The sequence below is a fragment of the Rutidosis leptorrhynchoides genome, chromosome 11, assembly GCF_046630445.1.
Source record: "Rutidosis leptorrhynchoides isolate AG116_Rl617_1_P2 chromosome 11, CSIRO_AGI_Rlap_v1, whole genome shotgun sequence".
Classification (NCBI taxonomy): Eukaryota; Viridiplantae; Streptophyta; class Magnoliopsida; order Asterales; family Asteraceae; genus Rutidosis; species Rutidosis leptorrhynchoides.
Genome location: NC_092343.1, coordinates 172213471 through 172238019, shown reverse-complemented (window position 1 = coordinate 172238019; position 24549 = coordinate 172213471). Strand labels below are relative to the sequence as shown.

Here is a 24549-nt window from a genome sequence, read left to right as displayed (position 1 = left end):
TTTCCCGATCAAGCCTTAGTTTGTATTTAAGTTCTTAGTGCACTTTTGTTGTTCTTATTATATGGTCGGCTCTGCCGCCTAAGTAATACATGGTCGGTTATACCGCCTAAAGATATATGGTCGACACTGTCGCCTAAGTACATTGTGCACTAAGGATTTATAAAATTAAAGGCTAAACAACGCCAAAGTGTTGGTGTAGTGAGTCTTGTATAGTCTAGATCCTCTATAGTGGGTGTGTTGGGCTCGTCGAAGCTTCCAACAGATATATCTATAGCCTGCGAAACATACCATTTGGTTAGCTAAGAAAGTTGTCTTGGTAAAGTTTAAGTTTTAGATAAAAGTGAATATAAGATGATTTTCACAATCTAGTTTACTAGTTAGCGTTAAGCCTCACTAATTATACATTTTGGGTGATCAAAGATAGGATCGGAAAACGGTCATCAGTTAACTCAATATGTATGAATGAAAACAATCGCAGTCGAATAGTCTGAACATAGACATAAAAACATAAACCTACAGTATGCAAGTGAATGGAAGAGTAAAGGATATGGGAAGCAAACTTCTGAGCTAAATGTGGATGGCTCAAATACTATAATGACCAATATGCCCTATTAATCTAATGACGATTACTTCAATGTCCAGTATAAATTTTCTATTTTTTAATATTAATTCTAATTCGATAAAAGTGTTTATTCGTGATAAAAGTTATATAAATTTGGAATTAAATTAAATTTGACAAGCTAAATCAGGCTATATTTAGAATTCTCCTTTTTAGTTAAAACAAATAAGATTGTTTATCTGGTATGTTACACATGCCTAAGGTTTGTTTATTTTTTTTTATTTTTTGTTGTTGTTAAAAATACGAATACTCATATAGAAATGAAGTCATTTACAAAAGAAAACGCCAACAACCGAGAAGAACACATGGGAAAGGATGCACATAAAAAGCTACAAATTCGCAAAGAACACAATCTATACAACTATCCATAACCGAGCCTCACCCGACAATACCAACATAAACCAAACACCAAATACTGAACTAGTCTAGGAAACAAATACGAACCAAACTGCAATAGCCAAACCTAAACTAAACCAACAAACAAATAAAGCAAGGCATCTTACATACTCATAAAATAAAGAACCAACAATCTATGGCGCTACCCTTTTTAAATCACCATTGACCGTGTCCCATCGAAGTTTCTTGCCCCCACGATTTTCAAACTTGAAGGAAAGAGCGTTGGATGATCCGTCGCCAATTGAAGATGCCGATGAAGGAGGAACCAACCCACAATCTTCACCTAACTTCCCATGAGCGTCTTCGAATGATCTTGAATTGCAACTCCACATCCGATATCTTCGACGTTATCGTGTAAAGTCAATGAAGCCGAATTTGTAGTGACCCGAACTTTTCCATGTTTATATATATTAATTGAGATTAATATTTACATAATTAAATGTTTCCAACATGTTAAGCAATCAAACTTGTTAAGACTTGATTAATTGAAATATGTTTCATATAGACAATTGACCACCCAAGTTGACCGGTGATTCACGAACGTTAAAACTTGTAAAAACTATATGATGACATATATATGGATATATATAGTTAACATGATACTATGATAAGTAAACATATCATTAAGTATATTAACAATGAACTACATATGTAAAAACAAGACTACTAACTTAATGATTTTTAAACGAGACATATATGTAACGATTATCGTTGTAAAGACATTTAATGTATATATATCATATTAAGAGATATTCATACATGATAATATCATGATAATATAATAATTTAAAATCTCATTTGATATTATAAACATTGGGTTAACAACATTTAACAAGATCGTTAACCTAAAGGTTTCAAAACAACACTTATATGTAACGACTAACGATGACTTAACGACTCAGTTAAAATGTATATACATGTAGTGTTTTAATATGTATTTATACACTTTTGAAAGACTTCAATACACTTATCAAAATACTTCTACTTAACAAAAATGCTTACAATTACATCCTCGTTCAGTTTCATCAACAATTCTACTCGTATGCACCCGTATTCGTACTCGTACAATACACAGCTTTTAGATGTATGTACTATTGGTATATACACTCCAATGATCAGCTCTTAGCAGCCCATGTGAGTCACCTAACACATGTGGGAACCATCATTTGGCAACTAGCATGAAATATCTCATAAAATTACAAAAATATGAGTAATCATTCATGACTTATTTACATGAAAACAAAATTACATATCCTTTATATCTAATCCATACACCAACGACCAAAAACACCTACAAACACTTTCATTCTTCAATTTTCTTCATCTAATTGATCTCTCTCAAGTTCTATCTTCAAGTTCTAAGTGTTCTTCATATATTCTACAAGTTCTAGTTACATAAAATCAAGAATACTTTCAAGTTTGCTAGCTCACTTCCAATCTTGTAAGGTGATCATCCAACCTCAAGAAATCTTTGTTTCTTACAGTAGGTTATCATTCTAATACAAGGTAATAATCATATTCAAACTTTGGTTCAATTTCTATAACTATAACAATCTTATTTCAAGTGATGATCTTACTTGAACTTGTTTTCGTGTCATGATTCTGCTTCAAGAACTTCGAGCCATCCAAGGATCCGTTGAAGCTAGATCCATTTTTCTCTTTTCCAGTAGGTTTATCCAAGGAACTTAAGGTAGTAATGATGTTCATAACATCATTCGATTCATACATATAAAGCTATCTTATTCGAAAGTTTAAACTTGTAATCACTAGAACATAGTTTAGTTAATTCTAAACTTGTTCGCAAACAAAAGTTAATCCTTCTAACTTGACTTTTAAAATCAACTAAACACATGTTCTATATATATATGATATGCTAACTTAATGATTTAAAACCTGAAAACACGAAAAACACCGTAAAACCAGATTTACGCCGTCGTAGTAACACCGCGGGCTGTTTTGGGTTGGTTAATTAAAAACTATGATAAACTTTGATTTAAAAGTTGTTATTCTGATAAAATGATTTTTATTATGAACATGAAACTATATCCAAAAAATTATGGTTAAACTCAAAGTGGAAGTATGTTTTCTAAAATGGTCATCTAGACGTCGTTCTTTCGACTGAAATGACTACCTTTACAAAAACGACTTGTAACTTATTTTTCCGACTATAAACCTATACTTTTTCTGTTTAGATTCATAAAATAGAGTTCAATATGAAACCATAGCAATTTGATTCACTCAAAACGGATTTAAAATGAAGAAGTTATGGGTAAAACAAGATTGGATAATTTTTCTCATTTTAGCTACGTGAAAATTGGTAATAAATCTATTCCAACCATAACTTAATCAACTTGTATTGTATATTATGTAATCTTGAGATACCATAGACACGTATACAATGTTTCGACCTATCATGTCGACACATCTATATATATTTCGGAACAACCATAGACACTCTATATGTGAATGTTGGAGTTAGCTATACAGGGTTGAGGTTGATTCCAAAATATATATAGTTTGAGTTGTGATCAATACTGAGATACGTATACACTGGGTCGTGGATTGATTCAAGATAATATTTATCAATTTATTTCTGTACATCTAACTGTGGACAACTAGTTGTAGGTTACTAACGAGGACAGTTGACTTAATAAACTTAAAACATCAAAATATATTAAAAGTGTTGTAAATATATTTTGAACATACTTTGATATATATGTATATATTGTTATAGGTTCGTGAATCAACCAGTGGCCAAGTCTTACTTCCCGACGAAGTAAAAATCTGTGAAAGTGAGTTATAGTCCCACTTTTAAAATCTAATATTTTTGGGATGAGAATACATGCAGGTTTTATAAATGATTTACAAAATAGACACAAGTACGTGAAACTACATTCTATGGTTGAATTATCGAAATCGAATATGTCCCTTTTTATTAAGTCTGGTAATCTAAGAATTAGGGAACAGACACCCTAATTGACGCGAATCCTAAAGATAGATCTATTTGGCCTAACAAACCCCATCCAAAGTACCGGATGCTTTAGTACTTCGAAATTTATATCATATCCGAAGGGTGTCCCGGAATGATGGGGATATTCTTATATATGCATCTTGTTAATGTCGGTTACCAGGTGTTCACCATATGAATGATTTTTATCTCTATGTATGGGATGTGTATTGAAATATGAAATCTTGTGGTCTATTATTATGATTTGATATATATAGGTTAAACCTATAACTCACCAACATTTTTGTTGACGTTTTAAGCATGTTTATTCTCAGGTGATTATTAAGAGCTTCCGCTATCGCATACTTAAATAAGGACGAGATTTGGAGTCCATGCTTGTATGATATTGTGTAAAAACTGCATTCAAGAAACTTATTTTATTGTAACATATTTGTATTGTAAACCATTATGTAATGGTCGTGTGTAAACAGGATATTTTAGATTATCATTATTTGATAATCTACGTAAAGCTTTTTAAACCTTTATTGATGAAATAAAGGTTATGGTTTGTTTTAAAATGAATGCAGTCTTTGAAAAACGTCTCATATAGAGGTCAAAACCTCGCAACGAAATCAATTAATATGGAACGTTTTTAATCAATAAGAACGGGACATTTCAGAATTGACCAACCTGGTAACTTTAGAACTCGGAACCGTGTTCACATCACATACATCCTTATCTTTTCCTTTCATAACACGGTACCATGCACCACAAAAACCTTCGCATACATTATCAAAGCATGCGCAATAGTCGCTACTGCTACTAAGATTGAAAACCGGTACGTTATTACTTTCAACATGAGTAGACAACACATTCAAGACGGGCTTTTTCAACATTTGATGATTCATTTGTTCCACCAATAAACTCAAATGAGACCTTGTAATTCCGAGCAAATTTTCAAGCCTTGAGACATTTCTTCTTGCATTTTTATCATAACACGGGCACACACGGAAACCATCTTCCAAGTTCTTACCCGAAGGAAAAGAAACCGAACATACCACAGAATTTGAAACAACAAAGGCCCCTGATCTATGCCCCATCTATATCTTTATAGCATCAAAATTAACCTTGTCACCATTTTGCTGGTGGAGCATGATCGAACCAACAACGTGTGACCACTAAACCAAAGCACCTTCACCATACCAAGTTGACCAAAATCTTGGCCTCATAAGACTTGTGAAGCTCCTGTCCATTTACCACTTCACTTGATACACTATCCACGTGCTTGAAACTAACAGTATACTTATTACCCATTACAAATGAACCACTTTTATCATCTCTAACGTTACTTAATACATTACTTGACAAACTAGCCTCCTTAGAATTACAACAAACAGGAGTGCCAGGCCACACTTCAAAATCATCTTCAACCTCTAAAGAGCCGAATATAATACCCGGAGCAAAAACATCCTTATTCAACCCAATATTTGAAACCTTCCCTTGAACAGAACCTGTCCTCGCAACATATTTGATCCCCTTCGAAGGCTTCTTACACATGCCTAAGTTAGAATTAGATTCAACACGCAATTAATTTGCTTCTATTTCGTTACTTCGAACCAGTTTACACTCGCAATTTTTACATGATTAATTATAATTATTAATTAACAACAACATCAACAACAACAATAATAATTAATAAATTATTATTATTAATAATAATAATAATAATAATAATAATAATAATAATAATAATAATAATAACTAGTTGCGGAGCCCTCGCTTAGCCCTGGGGGCTCCGTTTTGAATGCGAGTAAAAAAAAAAAAGTCTTGATCTTTTTTGTAATTTTTTTTTTCGACATCTAACATTTAAGGGTTGTTCCTTTTGCGAAAGTTGCTTCTTTTAGCGTTCCTTTTTTTTTTTTTTTAAGTTAGTTGATATATTTTGTAAAAAAAAATGTTTTTCGACATCTTTTGGTAGAATTGAAGGGTTGTTCCTTTTATGAAAGTTGTCTCTTTTATCGTTGAGGGAGAAAAAAGAAAGAAAAAGGTAGTTGATTTTTTTATAAAAAAGAATTTTTTCCGACATCTTTTGGTAACATTGAAGGGTTGGTTCTTTTACGAAAGTTGCTTCTTTTATCGTTGGAGACAAAAAAAAGACAAAAAAAGGTGAAATGACGGAAATACCCTTGGTTACTATTGATGAATAGTGAAATAGTGTTTTGACTTTTAGATAATAACAATAATAATAATAATAATAATAATAATAATAATAATAATAATATTAATTAATTAATTATAGAAGAGAATAAAAATATAATTGTATTTTTTTGTTTTTATATACGGAGTTAACATATGAGAGAAATAATTTTGACACAAATTGTTGGTTCACTGGTTGAAATTTCAAAATAAATGGTTGATCTAAAGAGAAACAACTTTGCCAAATCAATTATTGAAAATTATAATTATGAACTCACAAGTTCTATTGAAACCATTTGAGGTTTTGTGAACCAACCAATCTCTAAATCTGTTAGAATTATAACTTAGTGACTAAATACTAATAACGATAACGATTACATTAAAAATAAAATCTTTTCATAAAAGATGAAAAATTGAGTTTGTGTGAAAAGTTAACCATTGTATTTGTATCTTCCAAAAGCAGTAAACAAACATGTGCCAGGTTAGTTATTTGTAATACAAGCAGTCAAGCACAACCAAAATTCGAAATCATTTCTATTGAAATAATATATAAAAAACGAGAAAAAACAATGAAAATTGCAGTTAAATGCATTAAAGACAAAATACAGACCAAAAGAAATTTGAGCATTCCAGACCAATCAATTTAGTTCATCTATATGCATCACTCGTTTCTATATGAGTTTTCATTATTATTTAACATAAAAAAAAAATCTATGCGCCACTCAGCAGTCCAAAATACGTGTACTTGTATGATATTGAATCTTAACATTTGTGCCAAATTCCAGTGGCCAAAAACTTCCGAACGAATATGTCATCCCGTTATGAACACAGTCCGATATCTCTGTATTCATTCTATCACTCCATGCAATTCCATCAATTGCATTCATCCCCACTTTATCGCCGTCTTCATCATCACGCTCAATAGTACTCTCAGTATCGTCTTGGTATATAAGGTTTATACCACATTCCTCTACATCCATATACAACACATTATAATGTGCTAAAAGGACACGTACAAAAATTTGATCTCCATGGTCTAATAAATTTCCACACCTCCAATGGCTTACCCACCCTATCTTTTCTGTCTTACCAATTTGATCCAATATTTGAAACCTGTACTCCAACAACAAATCCTTAAACATGTTGTATACTTGAATTTTCAAGTCTCGATTTAACTCTAACTGTAATAATACTACTAGACACAAGTTGAAGCTAGTTATTCGTCTTGAATCGTTCTCGGGTACTCTAAATGATATTTCTGGCCCCTTTTTATAATACATGTAGCTGCTACAACATGGAATTAGGTTACCTCTAACCCATGTGCTGAATATACCAGAATCATATAATACCTGCATATACACCATCTTTTCTATTATTCATTTTGATTATTAACAACATTAAACTATATATAAAGTATAGGCCTATACCATCGGTAGCGAAACTTGAACGCGACTACAGATGCCTAATACAGTTTTCATTGACATGGGTAAACACTAATAAAAACCTTATTTTTATTATAAATTTTTTCTTTTTCTTTGAAAATCCAGATGGGGCGGGTGAGCGCGGGTCCTCCTACCTGTCTTTACAATATTCCGCCCCTGAATACCATTAAGTTAATTTAGAAGCAGAGCATGACAGAATTGAACAGAGGCGAGCGTACCTTTAGTTTAGAATAGTCCAAAGAACCCAGATCCATGGATGATCCTAACCCCATTTTTTGTATTATTTTCTTCTCCACTTTGTCTATTGAACTCCACTTATAGTAACCCTCCACCTCTTTCAATATTGTGTACTCGTAGATCATCGAACTCGTACCCCGGATTTCAGAGTGTTGTACTTTCTCTAAGGACTTACTAGTGCTAGTACTCCAGGGATTTAATTTATCTGGTAGCCCTTTTATTGATTTGATAGTTGAAATATGTCTAGCTTGGAGATATAAAAGTTTAGGTAAGGTTTGAATAACTTGTGGTAAGCGAGTTATTATATTGTTGCCATCTATTATTAACCTTTCTAGTGAGACTAGATTACTCCAGTCCATTGAGACGTTTGAATTTACCAAGGTTTTGGGATCAAATGGAGTTGAATCTGAGCATTGTAAACTTCTAAAATCTGCAAGGTTTGGGATACTAGACATTTCAAGGGAAACCAGGGATGCAGGTAAGAGTGGAAATTCTCTTAACTTTATACAATCAGTTATATCTAGCAACGCGAGTTTATTGAGGGATTCAAGCGATTTATCAACCTTTCTTAACCTTTTACATCCTTTCAGGATCAATTTCTCTAGACCCGACAGTCCACTAAAATTTGGTGTTTTCATCAGGTCTTCACAGTAGCTCAGATTTAAGATTTTTAGGGATTCAATAGACTGTGACATGAAAACCCAAAGATATGTAAATAACCTTAAATCCTTAATTAGGCATTCAAGTTGAAAAAGACGCGAGACGGAGTCGAGACGGGGTCATAATAGACGTTGAATATTATATATATATATATATATATATATATATATATATATATATATATATATATATATATATATATATATATATATATATATATATATATATATATATATATATATATATATATATATATAAAGGGGCAGAATGTAACGACCCTGGATTTTCCAACGTTTATTTATTAATAATTGTTATTATTAATACGTGTGATGAAACAAATGTATGTTATTACATTTGCATGTTGCCATGATTGCCCGAACTTGACTTTGATTGCCCGAAACGTCTTTGTGACACCCGGAACTTACACGGATAATATTTTCAAGTATTATTTACATTCATGATTAATTTTATTAATTATTTTAATTAACTATGGTGATTAGTTAGTTACTTGGGCTTTAATTGGATTTATTTGTTAAATACTTGAATTTGGGCTTGACAAAGTTAATGGACTCATGAATAAGGCTTATAAGCCCACCCTACATATTAAATTGACTTAATTAGCCCATAAGACTTGTAAGTATTACTTGTATATGGTAACTAGTTAGTTAAGGAGATGAGGAATCTAGTTACCTTATAATCCCCATGAAACCACATCTAATATCCATCTTTTGTGACCTTTTCATGCTAATAACCAACAAACACTCCCCTTCCCCCTCCCATGCTGCTGACCGTCGGTTTAGTGGCCCTTTAGGGGTGTTTTAGTTTCAAATTTTCCATTACCTTATTCACTAGAACTCTCTCATTTCACACACACACACACACACACACACACACAATTACTTGTAATTTCTCTCAAACATCCTCTCATCTTTTGCTCTCTAGTGTGAGTGTTCTTTCAAGTTCTTTCTCTTTCTTTTTCTTGCTAGAACCGAAACCAAGAGTCACATAATCATCATCATCATCTTTTGTTACTTATAGTTTGATTACTTGTTGTTGTTAGTTTGTTAGATATAATTGTTAGTTATTCTTCACTAGTTACAAGATCAAACTTACTAGTTTGATTCTTCATAATATCTTGTATTTATCAAGAACACAAGAACTAAACTTACTAGTTTATGTTCTACTTATATTGTTTCAAAAGTTTGTAAGTTCATGTGTTGAAAGCATACTTGTGATTCATGAAATAAACTTTAAAGTTTACTTTCCTTAAAGATCAAGCTTAGGCTTGAATCTTTAAAGTATGCAAACCATGAACTTAATTACTTGTTTACTTAGCTATTTACTTCATTTACTTGCACTTTAATTTCATGATTTATGTTATTATTGGTCAAATGTTACTAGTTAACTTTGATCTCATTAATCTTGAACTAAAAGTTAACTTGAAAGTTCAAGAACACACAAATAAGTTTTCTTTAAAAATAACTTTGTATACTTATGCTTGATCTAGACTTTTGGGTCTTGGATCTTCAAGATCTAACCAAGAACTATGTTCTACATCTTAAGATCTTGATTAGTTAGTTTACTTTCAAGTTTGTAACTTGTTATTAGCTTTAAAGTCCATGTATGTGTTAGATCTAAGACTTTGATGTAACTTTGGTTTATCAAACTTCATACAACTCTTAAATGAGTTGTGCTTCATGTCTTAGACTTGCACTTGGGTTATGATGGTCAAATCTTGGTCAAGATGATGCAAACACATCAACGAGTTGTATACTTGAAGCTATACGCATCAAGGATGGGAACCGTGATAAGCATCAAGCACCAAGACCACCGGAACTCACTTTTAACTTCCTGTTTTCTGTTTACAGCCCTCTGTCCTACTGATTCTGTAACAGACCAGTAGACCTGGGCAACTGAGACCTTGATTTTCAAATACATCTTTTCGATTAGATAACTTTTCATATAGGACTCGACTTAATCCGAGTTACGGTTTAGGATTTATGGCCCTCCGATCGTCACTGTATCCTTTTAACGTTGTGCAGAAATTTCTGACCTACTAGCACTTAGACCGTCGCCACGGTCAAACGAAGATGAGTTTGCTTCTGTAAATTTTACCACACTTAAAGGACTCATATACGGAGCCATGGCCACTGGTCTCACCTTAATTCAGTAAGGGTAGAGGCCGTGGTGACTGACTGAAGTCAGCCTTTGTTTTAAACTACTTTCATGAACGAAACTTACTTTACGCCTTTTGTTTGATGATGAATGATGATGACCCTTAAGACCTTATTTACATACTTTTAAACCTATTAAGACGATTTACTGACTTAGTACTATTTGACTTAGGTTGAGGACTTTCGGACCGATTACTTGCACACTTTTCCCGACTCGACTTTTACCGCTACTTTATCATTGTGAGTTATAGCATTCCCTTTTTACTTTAACTTATTTTGGGAACTGAGAATACATGCGGATTTTATGTTTTACATACTAGGCACGAGTACTTAAACTTATATATGTGTGGGTTATACAACGACATAAACATTCCCTTTAGCTCGGAAACGTTTAATCATTGGTTATTGAACCGTGAACGCGAATCTTAGATATGGATCCATAGGGTTTGACATCCCCACTCGGGCTAGTAGCGCTAGCACTTAACGAGTGTTTAATACTTCGTAGACATACGCACTTGCCAAGTATACTTTCAGGGGGTATAAACGTTAAGTTAGTTACCAAGTGCCCACGGTTAACATATACTTTATCATACTATTTTGAAACGCTCTTTGTAGCACTGAAATCTCGTGGCCTACTTACATTACTGTTATACTTAAACTATAGCTCACCAACCTTTGTGTTGACGTTTTTAAGCATGTTTTTCTCAGGTGCTTGAGGTTAGCTTCCGCTGTGTACTAGTCGTGCTGTAGACACCCGCTGCTTAGAGTTGTCATCGCATGAACTACTTTATTTTGCATTCAAACATTAGTACTTTTGAACTATGACTTGTAACGACCATTGTGGTCACATACACTTATTATTTATTTCTACTTAGTGAAGCATGCTTTTGAAATGTAAAACATTTGATGTCGGTTATGACATCACCTTTTTATCGTGAATGCAACATCTTTAATTACATCATATAGTACTTAACCTTGTAATGATCCTGTTGTTGATGATTCGTACACGATGGTTTTGTACGGGGCATCACACAGAATCAGTGGGGAAGTAACCAATCGGGGGGAAGCGGGGGGGAGTAATTTTTTTTTTCTTTTCTTTTTTTTGGAAGTTTTTTTCAGGCATCAAGATCACACGAAAATATGAACATTTAGAAAAGACACTTCGTGATGAATGTTATTATTTAGGCGAGAAAACGATCGACAAAAATAACATTCAAGATAATATTGATCGTGAAGAATGTTAACGTTTTTTTTCATGTTTTGTGAAGTAAAATTTAGCCCGATTTAGAGTTTAGGGTTTAGTGTTTTGGGTAACCCTAAACCCTAAACTCTAAACCGTTCGTGTTAAAAACTCAATCTAAATAATAAATCTAAACCCTAAATTTCTAAACCCTAATGTCTAAACCCTATAAACCCTAATATTTAAACCCTAATATCTAAAACCTCAACATACGCTCGAAAAACACGATAATTGTTATATATTAATTCTTCGAGCGTTTTCCCGCCAAAATAAAAACATTTATCAAAAAGTGTCTTTATTAAATGTTCATATTTTCATCCAATCTATAATGTTCGTGAACCAAAGTTTTTACAAAAAAACGAAAAAAAAAAAATTTCCCTCCGCTTACCCCCGATTGGTTACTTACCCCTTGATCCTACCACTATATATATATATATATATATATATATATATATATATATATATATATATATATATATTAAATAGAACTTTCATTGATCAGTTTGTACCTATAATTGCTATTACCGCTAATATAGTTCAAAAATAAAACTAAAGTACGTCAATTTTGATTGATTTAACAGATTTTAACTGAATTTTTGACTTTTGACCGGTGTTGACCTGACCTTTCCCGTCTTTGACACCCGACTTTTGACCGTTGACCCAGTGGCGGAATTTGACTGGAGTACAGGTGGGCCGAAACTAGCGACAATGAGGTAAATAATAAAAAAATCTTATTTTTTGGTAAAAAAATATAGTGTAAAATTTATTTTTTCCCGGAATCCAGTGGGGCGGGTACCTCTTCGAGTTACCCAATGTTATGCCACTGCGTTAACCGACTTATTAGTTGCCTTGACGGACAAGTTATTAAAACGCCACAACAGCCGTGCAACGTACGCCGTTTGCAACCATGGGCATTACACAATAAGAATTCAATATCAAAATGTCATGCAATAAGAAGTACCTTGAAGTCATCCCATACACGCTTTAATTTGCTGTAGCTCATGTCAAGAATCACTAGTTTTTTCATAGGAATATAACCGGGTATAGATGTTAGAGGAAATCCATGCCATCTCAATAATCGTAACTTCGTGGGTAGGTTGTTACAGCTCCCAGAAATTGTTGCGTAGTTAAGTTGAAGTAGCATTAGGTTCTTCATCTTTTCTAAAGCTCCAATATTAAAAATTTCTTCATTTCCATGCTCCATCTTTTGCATATCAAGCACGATTCCTTCAACTGTTTCCGTACCCTAATAATAAAACTCATGAAGGTAAAATTAAGTGAAAAATGTTTTAAATTAAGAAAGTAAATCTATACAAAATTGGTATGTAGTGTATGTGTGTGTACCTCATTCTCTTGCAATACATGCATAAAATCTTCATGGCACCATAATCTAGTTCGTTTTCCTGGATACTTTAGTGATTCTCGGCGAACAACTTCTCGGCCCATCTCCCGTATCAAAGGATGCATCCCTACTTTCCCATATTCAACGTTTATCAAACACCTGTCCATAAGTTTCCTGATCCCAACCGTAGGTTGTAAATTGCATCCAGCAAATAATTTTACAATGAAGTCTTTATCCTCCAACACAAAAAAGCAAGCAATATGCAGAAAAAGATCTTTATGACTGTCATCTTCCAGAGTTTCATAGCTCAACTGTAGAACTTTATGTATTCCATTAAGAGGAATTGATGATGCTAATCGGTGAATAACATCTTCCCATTCCATAATTGTTAAATCACGTAAATAAGAACCCAATACTATTAGAGCCAGAGGTAGACCCATGCAGTGATTAATTGCTAGTTCTGATTGACGTATGTAGGGTTGTATAGGTTGATTGGGACGGAAAGCATATAATCTAAAGAGTTGAGAAGAATCTTGAGTAGTCAATGTTTGCAATGTTTGGACCCTTGGACGAACTTCAAATTCATTTAACAAAGATTGATTCCTAGTTGTTATGATTACTTTACTTCCAGGATGAAACATCCGTTTTCCAAGTAATGCATCTAACTGTCGCGATGTTTGAACATCGTCAAGGACTAGAAGTATTCTTTTGCTGCATATGGCCTTGATAACCTTAGTGATTCCGTCATCCACATCCCATATCTTTTCTTCATTTTCACTTTTTAATATTTTGGAAAGAAGCTGAGTTTGAAAACGAAGGAGTGCCTTCTCTTCATTTAACCCTTCACTAATTTTTGCTAGAAAACAACTAGCATCGTACTCACGATAATTTGAGTTAAATATGCATTTGGCTAGGGTAGTTTTTCCTATGCCTCCCATCCCATGAATAAGAAGGGTTGTGGAATCAGGGGATGTGTCTTGTAACCATAACTCAATCTCACCAACAATCTCCTTTATTCCCACAAGTTTTCCCTTAATGTAGAGGTCATTATAATTCAGTTTCTTTCTTATAACCTGGATCATGTTGGTTATGAATTGGGATTCATACCTAAAAAGGCAAGTATATTTTAAAGAAATTAGTTTGATTATATTCTAATGTGTTGGAAGAGGCCTCAATAAATATTATTTAACAAACAAAACATTGAAACAAAAATAACAGTCGGTGACAAAATAAAAATGGGAACAAATATATCTCTGCCACAATTTTGAAATGTGGCAAAATGAAGAAAGGAACTAATCAAACTATATTTTTACTTCACACCATAAACTAGATTACATTACATTCTCTTAAATTAGATTCCGTACTAACTAGCACTAATCATTTAACTGGCCCGATAATTCCTATAAAATCAGTACACAATATTCCACTAACCCCTTCAAACCTTTAAATTCGGTACCACATCTCACGTTCAACTTCACACACTTATGTCCATAATACTTGGTCATTCTTCCTAGCTAATAATTACACCACCGTAACTAGCTAAACATAACATTTAATAGTTAGATAATTAAACCCGAAGTACTTAACATAAAACTATAAAAGTGATTAATCCAACATAATGTAGTGTATATCCATCAACATCACAAATTAAGACCAAACTTCTGCAGAAAATAGTGTAGTATATTTCTACAACAATTTGGAAGAAATTTCCTTATTTAAAGGTATGAGGTAATTATTTTAAACAATTAACTATTAACGATTACACATGTTGCAAATTGAATAGAACGAGGATAAACAGCCCGCGCTTTGCTGCGGGGTGGTTTTGATCAGTTAATGATCGGTTGATTGAACGTGTAAAAAAATAGTTTATAGTCGGTTAGGTAAAGGTCTAAAAAATAAAGGAATGACGAATGAAGTGAAAGAAAGTTGTAAAAAATAACTTAATTATGAGGTGGTTTTCTGGACTTTTTTCGTCTAGCATATTTCTTAGGTAAACAATCTTTCTATAGTTGTATACGACCATGTTTAAATATCATTTGGACCACCCTAAGCATATAAATCTAAATATGTGATGATTTAACAGAACTTATCTTCTTCTTTTTTTTTTTTGAGTGACAGAAAAAAGTCAAAGAGTTTGATATAAACTTAAAGTCATCAACAATTCACATTATGAAATGTTTTATAGCGTGATAAAAATCTGAAATTAAATTTTTTTTTTTTTTTGCAAAACAAATGAGAGTTTACTTTTCCTTTTTTCAGTTTTGAAATAAATTAAAATATATAAATATAAATTTATTTAGAGCATACGGTGTCCAAGGATTTTCTCACCGTCCTTTGAAAATTGATTGAGGGTACACGACCCCCCTCAGTGTCCATTTCACCATTTGCTTCCTACCGCCCATCCATCAAAGGTGGGGCTGTGAGTTTTTTTTTCTTTTTAAATTATTCTATTTTATTATTGGTCCACATCACCGAAATGGATACCGAAATAGACACCGAACGACACCCACACTTTAATCAATTTCAAGGTCCATTTTCAACATTGAAATGGACATCGAAAAATGGACACGGACACTTTGTGCACTTATGGGGGAGGTTTAGAGGTTATTGGGAATTGATATAAACGGGTCAAATCATCGGGTCGGTAGGCCCGCATTAAGGCATTTACCACCCTAAAATGTGACGTCCATAATTTTTGAAAAGTGAAAATGTAAATTACAAAATCACATAAATAAATGACTACTCCGTAAATGTCTCTCTAATCTTCCGTATCATTTTCACCCATTTCTATGAAATTGAAGAACACCACAGCACCTAAAATACTAAGCTCATCACTTCCCTCACTTCTCCGATTAAAATGCTAACTTCTCATGCAGATCTGAAAACCTTAACGCCGGCGCCGTTGATCTCCGCCACAATTCGTCGGCCACAATCTTTTATCTCCTTCTCCGGTCAGGCGGCTGCTCACCTACCTCGCCCAAATCTTTTCCGATCTGGTCTTATTTTTGTATAGATCTGAATTTTTTTATTAATCTAGTGTTTATTTCTAAGTGTTTTTTTCTATATGTTTTTTTCTTGTGGTGGTGGCCGAAAGTCAATGGTGGTTGTGCTTATCTGTTCTTTTCAAACCGGCGTGGTTAGTGGTTGAAGGTTTTTGAGAAATGATTTTGCCTGCTTTTTATTCTCGGTTTATAAGACACCCATTTTGCCAACGCATCCAAAAAAATTCCTACTTTAAGGTTTTCAGTTTAATTTTTGATTGTGATTGTTTAAAGTTGTATTGGTTTGTGGGTGTTTTGATTTTTTTCTGAGGGTTTTTAGTCTTGAGATGTCAATTGATCAATTTTTTATTTTTTGGGTTTTTTAACTTCGGTGATGGTGGACTAAGATTTACGTTGTCGGTGATGGCGGTGGTGGTGGACGGAGATTCACGGTGGTGGTCAGGTGGTATAGTGGTGGCAGGTTGCAGGTATGGTGGTGTAGGTGTGGTGATGGCAGGTAATCGGGTAAGGTTACAGAAAAAAATGTGTAAAAAAAGAACTGCTACAGTTGAACAGTGGAATTTAAGGTGGGAAAACTTACGTCAATTAGTATATAGTGTAGTTTAATTGGTAATGGTAATGGTAATTGTTTTTATTGAAAAATATCTACATAACTCCTATTTATAGGAGAAAAATGTAACGGCTATATTCTCTAAAAAAGACAAGGAGCCTCTACACTTTTGATAAGTACGTATTTTATGTGGAAAGTGAGGTGTATATATCTTGCTGTATTTTTATATATTTTAACAACACAAGCCGTGGAGGAAGTTTAAGCTAGCTATATCTGATTGTAGGCTCATGTACTATGTTTTTAATGAAGTTAATCGAAGTAAACCTTACTTTATAAGACTGTTAGTTTACAACTGGTAGTTCATAATTACAACAAGAGGTCTTATGTTAAAATTCGGGTAGAGCAGGGTTTGAAAACGACCACAAATTAATTCAGTTAGACGATGTGAGTTGTAATCTATTGAATTCAATAATTTGCTTAAAATCCAACGGACTAATCAGAACGTGACATGTGGCGCGACAATCACATGTGATTGAAAAAAAAAATTAAAAAAAAAATTTTTTTTTTTGAAATTTTTTTTTTTGAAAACATTTTTTATTATTTTTTTTTAATTTAGCATCTCAAATCCAATCACATGTGATTGTAAAACTCAATCACATGTGATTTTAGAACACAATCACATGTGATTCTGCATGTCAAATCCAATCACATGTGATTAAAAAAAAAATTTATTTTTTTTTCAAAAAAAAATTTCAACCGGAAACAAACTTCAATTCGTTGATTTGATCAAGTTTGTTAGCGTTTCGTGATCATATCTTCAAAAAATTTAGACTTTAATTCAGTGATTTGATGAAGTTTTGATCAAAAACTTGGTGTTTAAAGGTTTTAGCACAAATTTACTGAAATTCGTCATTTTACGTAAAATTTCTTTTTTCAGTCACATGTGATTGGATTTGACATGCAGAATCACATGTGATTGAGTTTTACAATCACATGTGATTGGCATGCAGAATCACATGTGATTTACTGAATGTTAAATCCAATTACATGTGATTGAAAAAAAAATTATAAAAAAAAAATTTCGAAAAAAAAAATTTCAAAAATTTTAAAATTTTTTTTTTTTCAATCACATGTAATTATCGCTCCACGTGTCGCACTCTGATTGGTTCCTTGAATCTCAACTTAAAAGTTAGTTTCATTTGAATATTCCTCTACACCGAGGTATATCAGAATAAAAATATTTGTTCTCGTAGAAGGGGACAAAACCTTATCACATAATAATACCGAGTAATTCTTTTTCTGTTTGAATTAACTGAGTTTCGTGATTTGTTTTAAAAAAAAATAAAAATAAATCAAGATCCGATCGATTTTGTTTAAATATTACTAGTTTACATAAGTAAATATAAGTGAAAGTATATACTACTGTAATAGTTGGTGCTTACCCATCTCCAAGAACCATTCCTGTAAGGGATCCAGCTTTATGAAGAGAACCCCTCCATGCCTTGACATGCTTTGACAATTCCTTTTTCTTTCGAATGTCTGTTTCCTTGTCGATAATAACATCATAACCTTTAAATGCTTCTTCAAAGGAACCTGTTTGATTTCGAACATGGGTGGGGTCGACATTATAAAACACGGGTAACACATCACGCGTAGAGGATGACATCTCGTACTGTTCCATTATCATCAAAACTTCGTCAAGACACCATTTGGAGGTCGCATAATTTTTAGAGAAGATAATTATTGAAATTGCAGACTCGTGGATTGCTTTCGTCAGTTCTGGCTTCAACTCTCTCCCTATATATATATATATATATATATATATATATATATATATATATATATATATATATTATATATAGGCATTATAGAGATGATCCGTAAATGTCTTACGAGTGTCTTCACCTCGGAAACTTAAAAAAACGTCATAACGATGACAAGGTTGAGCACTATTAGACATGAAAGAAGAAGAAGAAGATGATGATGCTTGAGATCTTAAAGCCAAAGCCATTGGGTAAATTAGTAAAGAATATTACTTGTTGCAATTCAAGTGAAACTAGATCTAGTCTGGCATATATATGTATATATGTAGTATATTATATTAATATTAATATTAATATTAATATTAATATTAATATTATATATTAATGTGGGCAAAGTCTTTGACTGTTTGTAACGTTAGGTGCGTGTTGACATATGTGTTACCAACCACGCACATTTTTCTTATCTTTCGTTTAGTCGTTTACTTGGAAAATTACCATATAGCATGTCTATACTAATTAAAATAAGACCATAGTGAAAAGTAGCATGCAGCTGACTCAGCTCTATACTAAAATAAGACCATAGTGAAAAGTAGCATGTAGCTCAAGTCATGCCTATTATGTCAGCTATTTTGTCATATTCTATTTTTTTTTTTTTTTGAGAAACCTTTAAATTTTTATGCTGTTCAGTTTATTTCATTTATTTCATTTGCTTCTATTTGATTGTTCATTTTTATCTATCAAATTTAATAAACGTTCTCTCGACGCAATGTGAAGATACCTACCTCGTCATATCAAAAAGTGAGAGTTCCAAAAAACCGAATCAACCAAACAGAATGCATAACCACGATTTTAGTTTACGTTTTTAGATTAGCCGAAGCTTGTGAACTGGTTATGAAAATAAGTGATACCCGCCCCATTTGAATTATATACTAATAATTATGAAGTAATTCATTATATATTACACTTAAGAAAGGGTATGTTACAAATGTAATTTGATTCCTAACTTGTTTAATCATATAAAAGATAACTTGTTTATTAGTAGATAACGAGTAAAACAAACTCGCGCTTCGCTGCGGGATTTTTTTGATCGGTGGTTTTGATCGATTACCGATTAATTGGGAGTATTTACGGTGACGCCACTGTGAACAATTCTCGTCTCACCATAAATAGTATTATTGATAATAATATGTAAATAAATATAGGGCTGAGTAACATCTTTTAACATAAAATGATCAGTTGGTCGATTTGTTTTTTCTTGTGTATTTTGCATGTGAAGTGTAAGTTTATAGTGTATTCAAGGTTTTAAGTTTCATTGTTGAATTGCTAATTCAACATTGTATAATGTGTATTAGTGACATATTGATTCAAATATAAATAGAACTTTGGCTTTACAAAAAAAGAAAATACAGAGAGGGTCGTCCCACCACTGTCACATTAAAATTAATTATACTTAGATATTGTATATGTTTTTATATGTTTAGGCACAAACTCATGATTTGCTTAACCAAATTAATTGTTTTATCTCTAGTAATTAGTTTAACCGAATTAAACAAACCGTTATTAATCGAATTGAGCGGTTAAAACTTCTTATTAACAGAAATATTGATTACGAGGGTGGTTTTGTAACATAGTCGCCTAAAAGCGCTCCATGTTCACCTTTATTAAAAATCAAAAGAATATTATGCGCGAACTACTTTAATATTTTCTGCGTATTTATTAATGTATTCAAATTTAATTTGTGGTGGATTTTTTGCATATTATATATTATAGGTGCATTGCTCGTGCGTTGCACGAAGATGGTTATGGTTGCTTTATCGCACTTGTAATTGAGATTGTTTCATGTAGTAATTGGTCTTCAGTGCAGGTAGCAAGTTGTGTCAATGTAAAGTGAATAACATTTTTGTAGCATGAATAGAAAACATACACTAACCGATATATGAATAGAAAATATCATTTCACCATCATTTTTAGAAACTTGTAACGACTGTAACTCAGTTTACATTATATTAGCGAATATAGCTTACTCCCAAACGGACGATAATAGTGCATTGCACGTCTCGTCCCACATTTTAATATTTTATAATTCATTTGAATTGGTATATGATAAAGATGAAAAGCTTGAGGTTACGTAATAAGGTTTGGTAATATCTTCAATGAGTTGGGGATGTTGGTAATATTGGCTAAGAGCATTGTTGATATGGAGTTTGTAAGAAAGGTGTTGTATATTGTTATGGAATTTGAGGTAAAGCAATATACATACGCACATGCTATATCAATATCAAAGGGGGAAATTGAAAAGAAATTTCCAAGTCACTTATTCTATAATTAAGTTTAAACAGTTCCATAAACCTCAAGACTCTTATAACCAACAACACGTTGAACTCAATTCAAGGGTCATACTAAAGTGTAGGAAATGTGATCGAGCTTTACACTAATAACTGTGATTTAGTATTATTATTATTATAATTAGTATATAAATAAATATAAATTTATTACGGAGTAGTTGAGTTTTTAGATAGTGAGTTGGGTTTTAAGATAGAAAATGGAATATACTCGATGATGGTAAAAAGTTGAGTCTCATGGTGGTTAATGTGATCTCATAGTAATAAATGTGATTTTAGTATTATTAAAATTGTCCCATGTTTCAGTAATTTGATATTCGTTTTGAATTGTTAAATGTTGAAGATGGAAAACTATAGGTTGTATAATGTATATGGTTAGATAGTCATGAGTAATACTAAGTAGGTTTGTAGCTTGTGATAGTAATATATGATAGTCATTAAAGACAAACTGTTAGAGAAAAATCCGCAACTCCGAGACTGAAGAGATATTTTGAAACTTTCTCATAATGTTACTTTAATCTTGCTTCCCCATGTTTGAAAAGGAAATAGCTAGCAGGTTATCATAAAGGAGAAAAAATAATATGAATCATTAGTGGGGGGAAAATATGGATAAGAGGTTGGGTTTGTAATATTCAAACAACATATAAACGCTAGTATGACACTATGATGGTAAAAAAATTTATATTTTTGTTTTAAGACCACTTCAAGTGTACTCGATCTATTATTTTAGTTCAAAAAATTTTGAATGTTTTGTGTATTCTTATGTGTTTTGACTCACATATCTTTTACTATCATATAACCAACATCATTTAATACATGAGTTGAAAGCTAAAAGTCGGATCTATGGCATGTCTACATCCAAAAAAACATGCTCTTTAAGTTTCAAGAGAGAAATAATAACCGTTTAATGTTTGTAACGAAATGATTAGATAAAATGGAATAGGGTAATTTGGGTTGATTTTGTTAAACGGAATATTCAAAGTTACATATTATTCAAATCTTGTACTCTAAAAGACACCTTAGTTGAATAAGTTTTTTAGTAAAATGGCTAGACATGTGTTCGATGTCAACCAAGTACAACCCATTATTTTAGCACATCAAAAGTGATTTATTTGTCTTTTGATTTGCTACCCAACCTTTACCTCATGCACCCATTATTATCATTCCACCGTACTTATAATTCATGTATAGAGAAGTAAAGCATCTAGTAATAATTTGAGGTGTTTTGAATAAAATTATGTACAAAATTTCTAACATAGTCTACATGACATACCTTCAATAGTATAATACAATATGAACATGGTCATTTCCTCATAATCTGTAAAAGGCAATAAGACCAACATTATTTAGTTTTACTATCAAATATCATAAGAAACAATCAAATAGACAATAATTTCCTATTGCATCACAATATTCAAGAAAATCAATCTAAACCAATTCTGCCAAATTATATCACTGAAGATAACCATCACATTGATCAGTTTGATATATATATGGTTGCTTATATACTTCTTTATGAACAATTGAATGAGATACTTAATACTTTTAATTTCTTATTCTTTTGGCATTCTCTCTTATCAATTGACACTATACCATTTTAATGCAATTAATATGCAATGTTTCATCTTTTATAACTTGCATATTTACAAACATTATTTACTACTTCGTATAAGTTATTAATTATCATAAGATATAAGTTAATAATTTGTTTTTTTCTTTGATTAGTAAAAGGATTAATGGGGCTCATTTATTGACATTGGGAGTCGGTCTTTAATTATGTATAGATATATTTGTTTTGAAAAAATTGTGCATTAGTGCTATGAGTAATTTTAATTAGTGTATACGCTATTTTAGTGTTGTAAATTTCACTTTGTTATATAAAAAAGTGTTATAAAAGTAATAATTGGATGATAATTTTATTATTATTATAGATATTGCATAGTATATTTTTTTGAGTATAAATAGGTGTGTTGAGTTAGAGTTTATAATGTGTATTTTTTGGTTAACAAAAACACACACTCTCTCTCTAGATTCCAAATGCCACCAAACTCTCATTGTACATTTTTCTATAAATAAAAAACCAATTACTCATACCTTTTGTTCAACCTTTGTTTTCTCCGTTTTACAGTATCTCTATCTCTATATACCTTCTACAGTCAAGAACCACTAAAGGTAGTAATAAGCCTACTGAATTATAACACGTTATCAGCACGATTATCTCAACATTTATACTAAATATGGTTGGCCCTGCCACCTAACTAATATATGGTCGGTTATACCACCTAAATGATATATGGTCGACACTGTCGCCTAATTTATATTTATGTTATCTAACATTTATTTATGTATACTAACATTTACATATATTTATGTATACTAACATTTACAGTTATGTTCACTAACATTTATATTTATGTTATTTAAGTTATATATGGTCGGTTATACCACCCGAATTATATTTTCTGTAATATAACTCTTATTAACTTCACTAACATTTATATTTATGTTATTTAAGTTATATATGGTCGGTTATACCACCTGAATTATATTTTCTGTAATCTAACTCTTATTAACTTCACTAACATTTATATTTATGTTAATAAGACCTCATGATTGTACGCAACACGTCATTTGACAACACGGTACTTTATGTACGCAACACGTCATTTGACAACACGGTACCATGGGTCGAGATTAATTCCGATCAATACGAATACGATGGGGTCTTTATATGTTATCTAACATTTATGATTACTTATGCAATTAATCATTATTTATTTCATGCATACTAATGTTTATTCTTAAATTTATAATCTTAAAAGTTAAAATAGAAAAAGTAGTTTGTATTTTTATTAAAAGTAAATCTTAAAAGTTAAAATAAAAAAAAGTAGTTTGTATTTTTATTAAAAGTAAATCTTAATAGTTAAAATAGAAAAAATAGTTTGTATTTTTATTAAAAGTAAATCTTAAAAGTTAAAATAAAAAAAGTAGTTTGTATTTTTATTAAAAGTAAATCTTAAAAGTTAAAATAAAAAAAGTAGTTTGTATTTTTATTAAAAGTAAATCTTAAAAGTTAAAATAAGAAAAGTAGTTTGTATTTTTATTAAAAGTAAATCTTAAAGGTTAAAATAAGAAAAATATATTATAATAATATATATTATAACTTAATATATATTATAATAATATCATTAATAATATAATATAATATGAACCTATATTCCCTTATGATTTTATTATTTGTAATCATACCATTATTCCTTTGTTTACTACTTATGAATCTAAACTAATTCTAATTGGATGTTGTTATTTATCTACGAAAAAAAAAAATATTATGATTATGATTATGATTATGATTTATGTTGTTCATCTTTCTGAAAATAGAAAATGTCAAACTTATCAAAGCTTGAGTTTGATGCCTTAGACGTATCGGGAACAAACTACACATCATGGGTTATGGACGTAGAAATAAATCTTGGATCATTGGGTATTCTAGAAACTTTAAAAGAAAATAATACTTGTTCCGATCAAGATAAGTTAAAATCAATTGCTTTTATTCGCAAACATATTGATACCACCTTAAAACATATGTTTCTCACTATCAAAGATCCACATATTTTATGGGAAAGTATCAAGAGTAGA

At 31.7% G+C, this 24549-nt stretch overlaps 1 protein-coding gene across 1 annotated transcript; it reads right to left on the bottom strand.

Annotated features, from left to right (window-relative positions):
• Positions 1-5156: 5156 nt before the first annotated feature.
• LOC139875248 (disease resistance protein RPV1-like) lies at positions 5157-18486 on the bottom strand. The gene is made up of 6 exons (XM_071862591.1): positions 18248-18486; positions 13256-14360; positions 12873-13157; positions 7819-8523; positions 6904-7507; positions 5157-5521 (listed from the first exon to the last, which is right to left on the bottom strand). The coding sequence occupies exons 1-6, from the start codon at positions 18484-18486 to the stop codon at positions 5157-5159; spliced, it is 3303 nt and encodes a 1100-aa protein (XP_071718692.1).
• Positions 18487-24549: the final 6063 nt, after the last annotated feature.

What these genes read in the sequence shown, in the direction of transcription:
- LOC139875248 (XM_071862591.1), bottom strand. Translation starts at nt 18,486, where the DNA reads ATGGAACAGTACGAGATGTCATCCTCTACGCGTGATGTGTTACCCGTG. An exon ending in GGAATGGTTCTTGGAGATGG is followed by an intron (nt 14,361 to 18,247) that starts GTAAGCACCAAC and finishes TTGCCTTTTTAG; the next exon opens with GTATGAATCCCAATTCATAA. An exon ending in TGGACTATTCTAAACTAAAG is followed by an intron (nt 7,508 to 7,818) that starts GTACGCTCGCCT and finishes GTGTATATGCAG; the next exon opens with GTATTATATGATTCTGGTAT.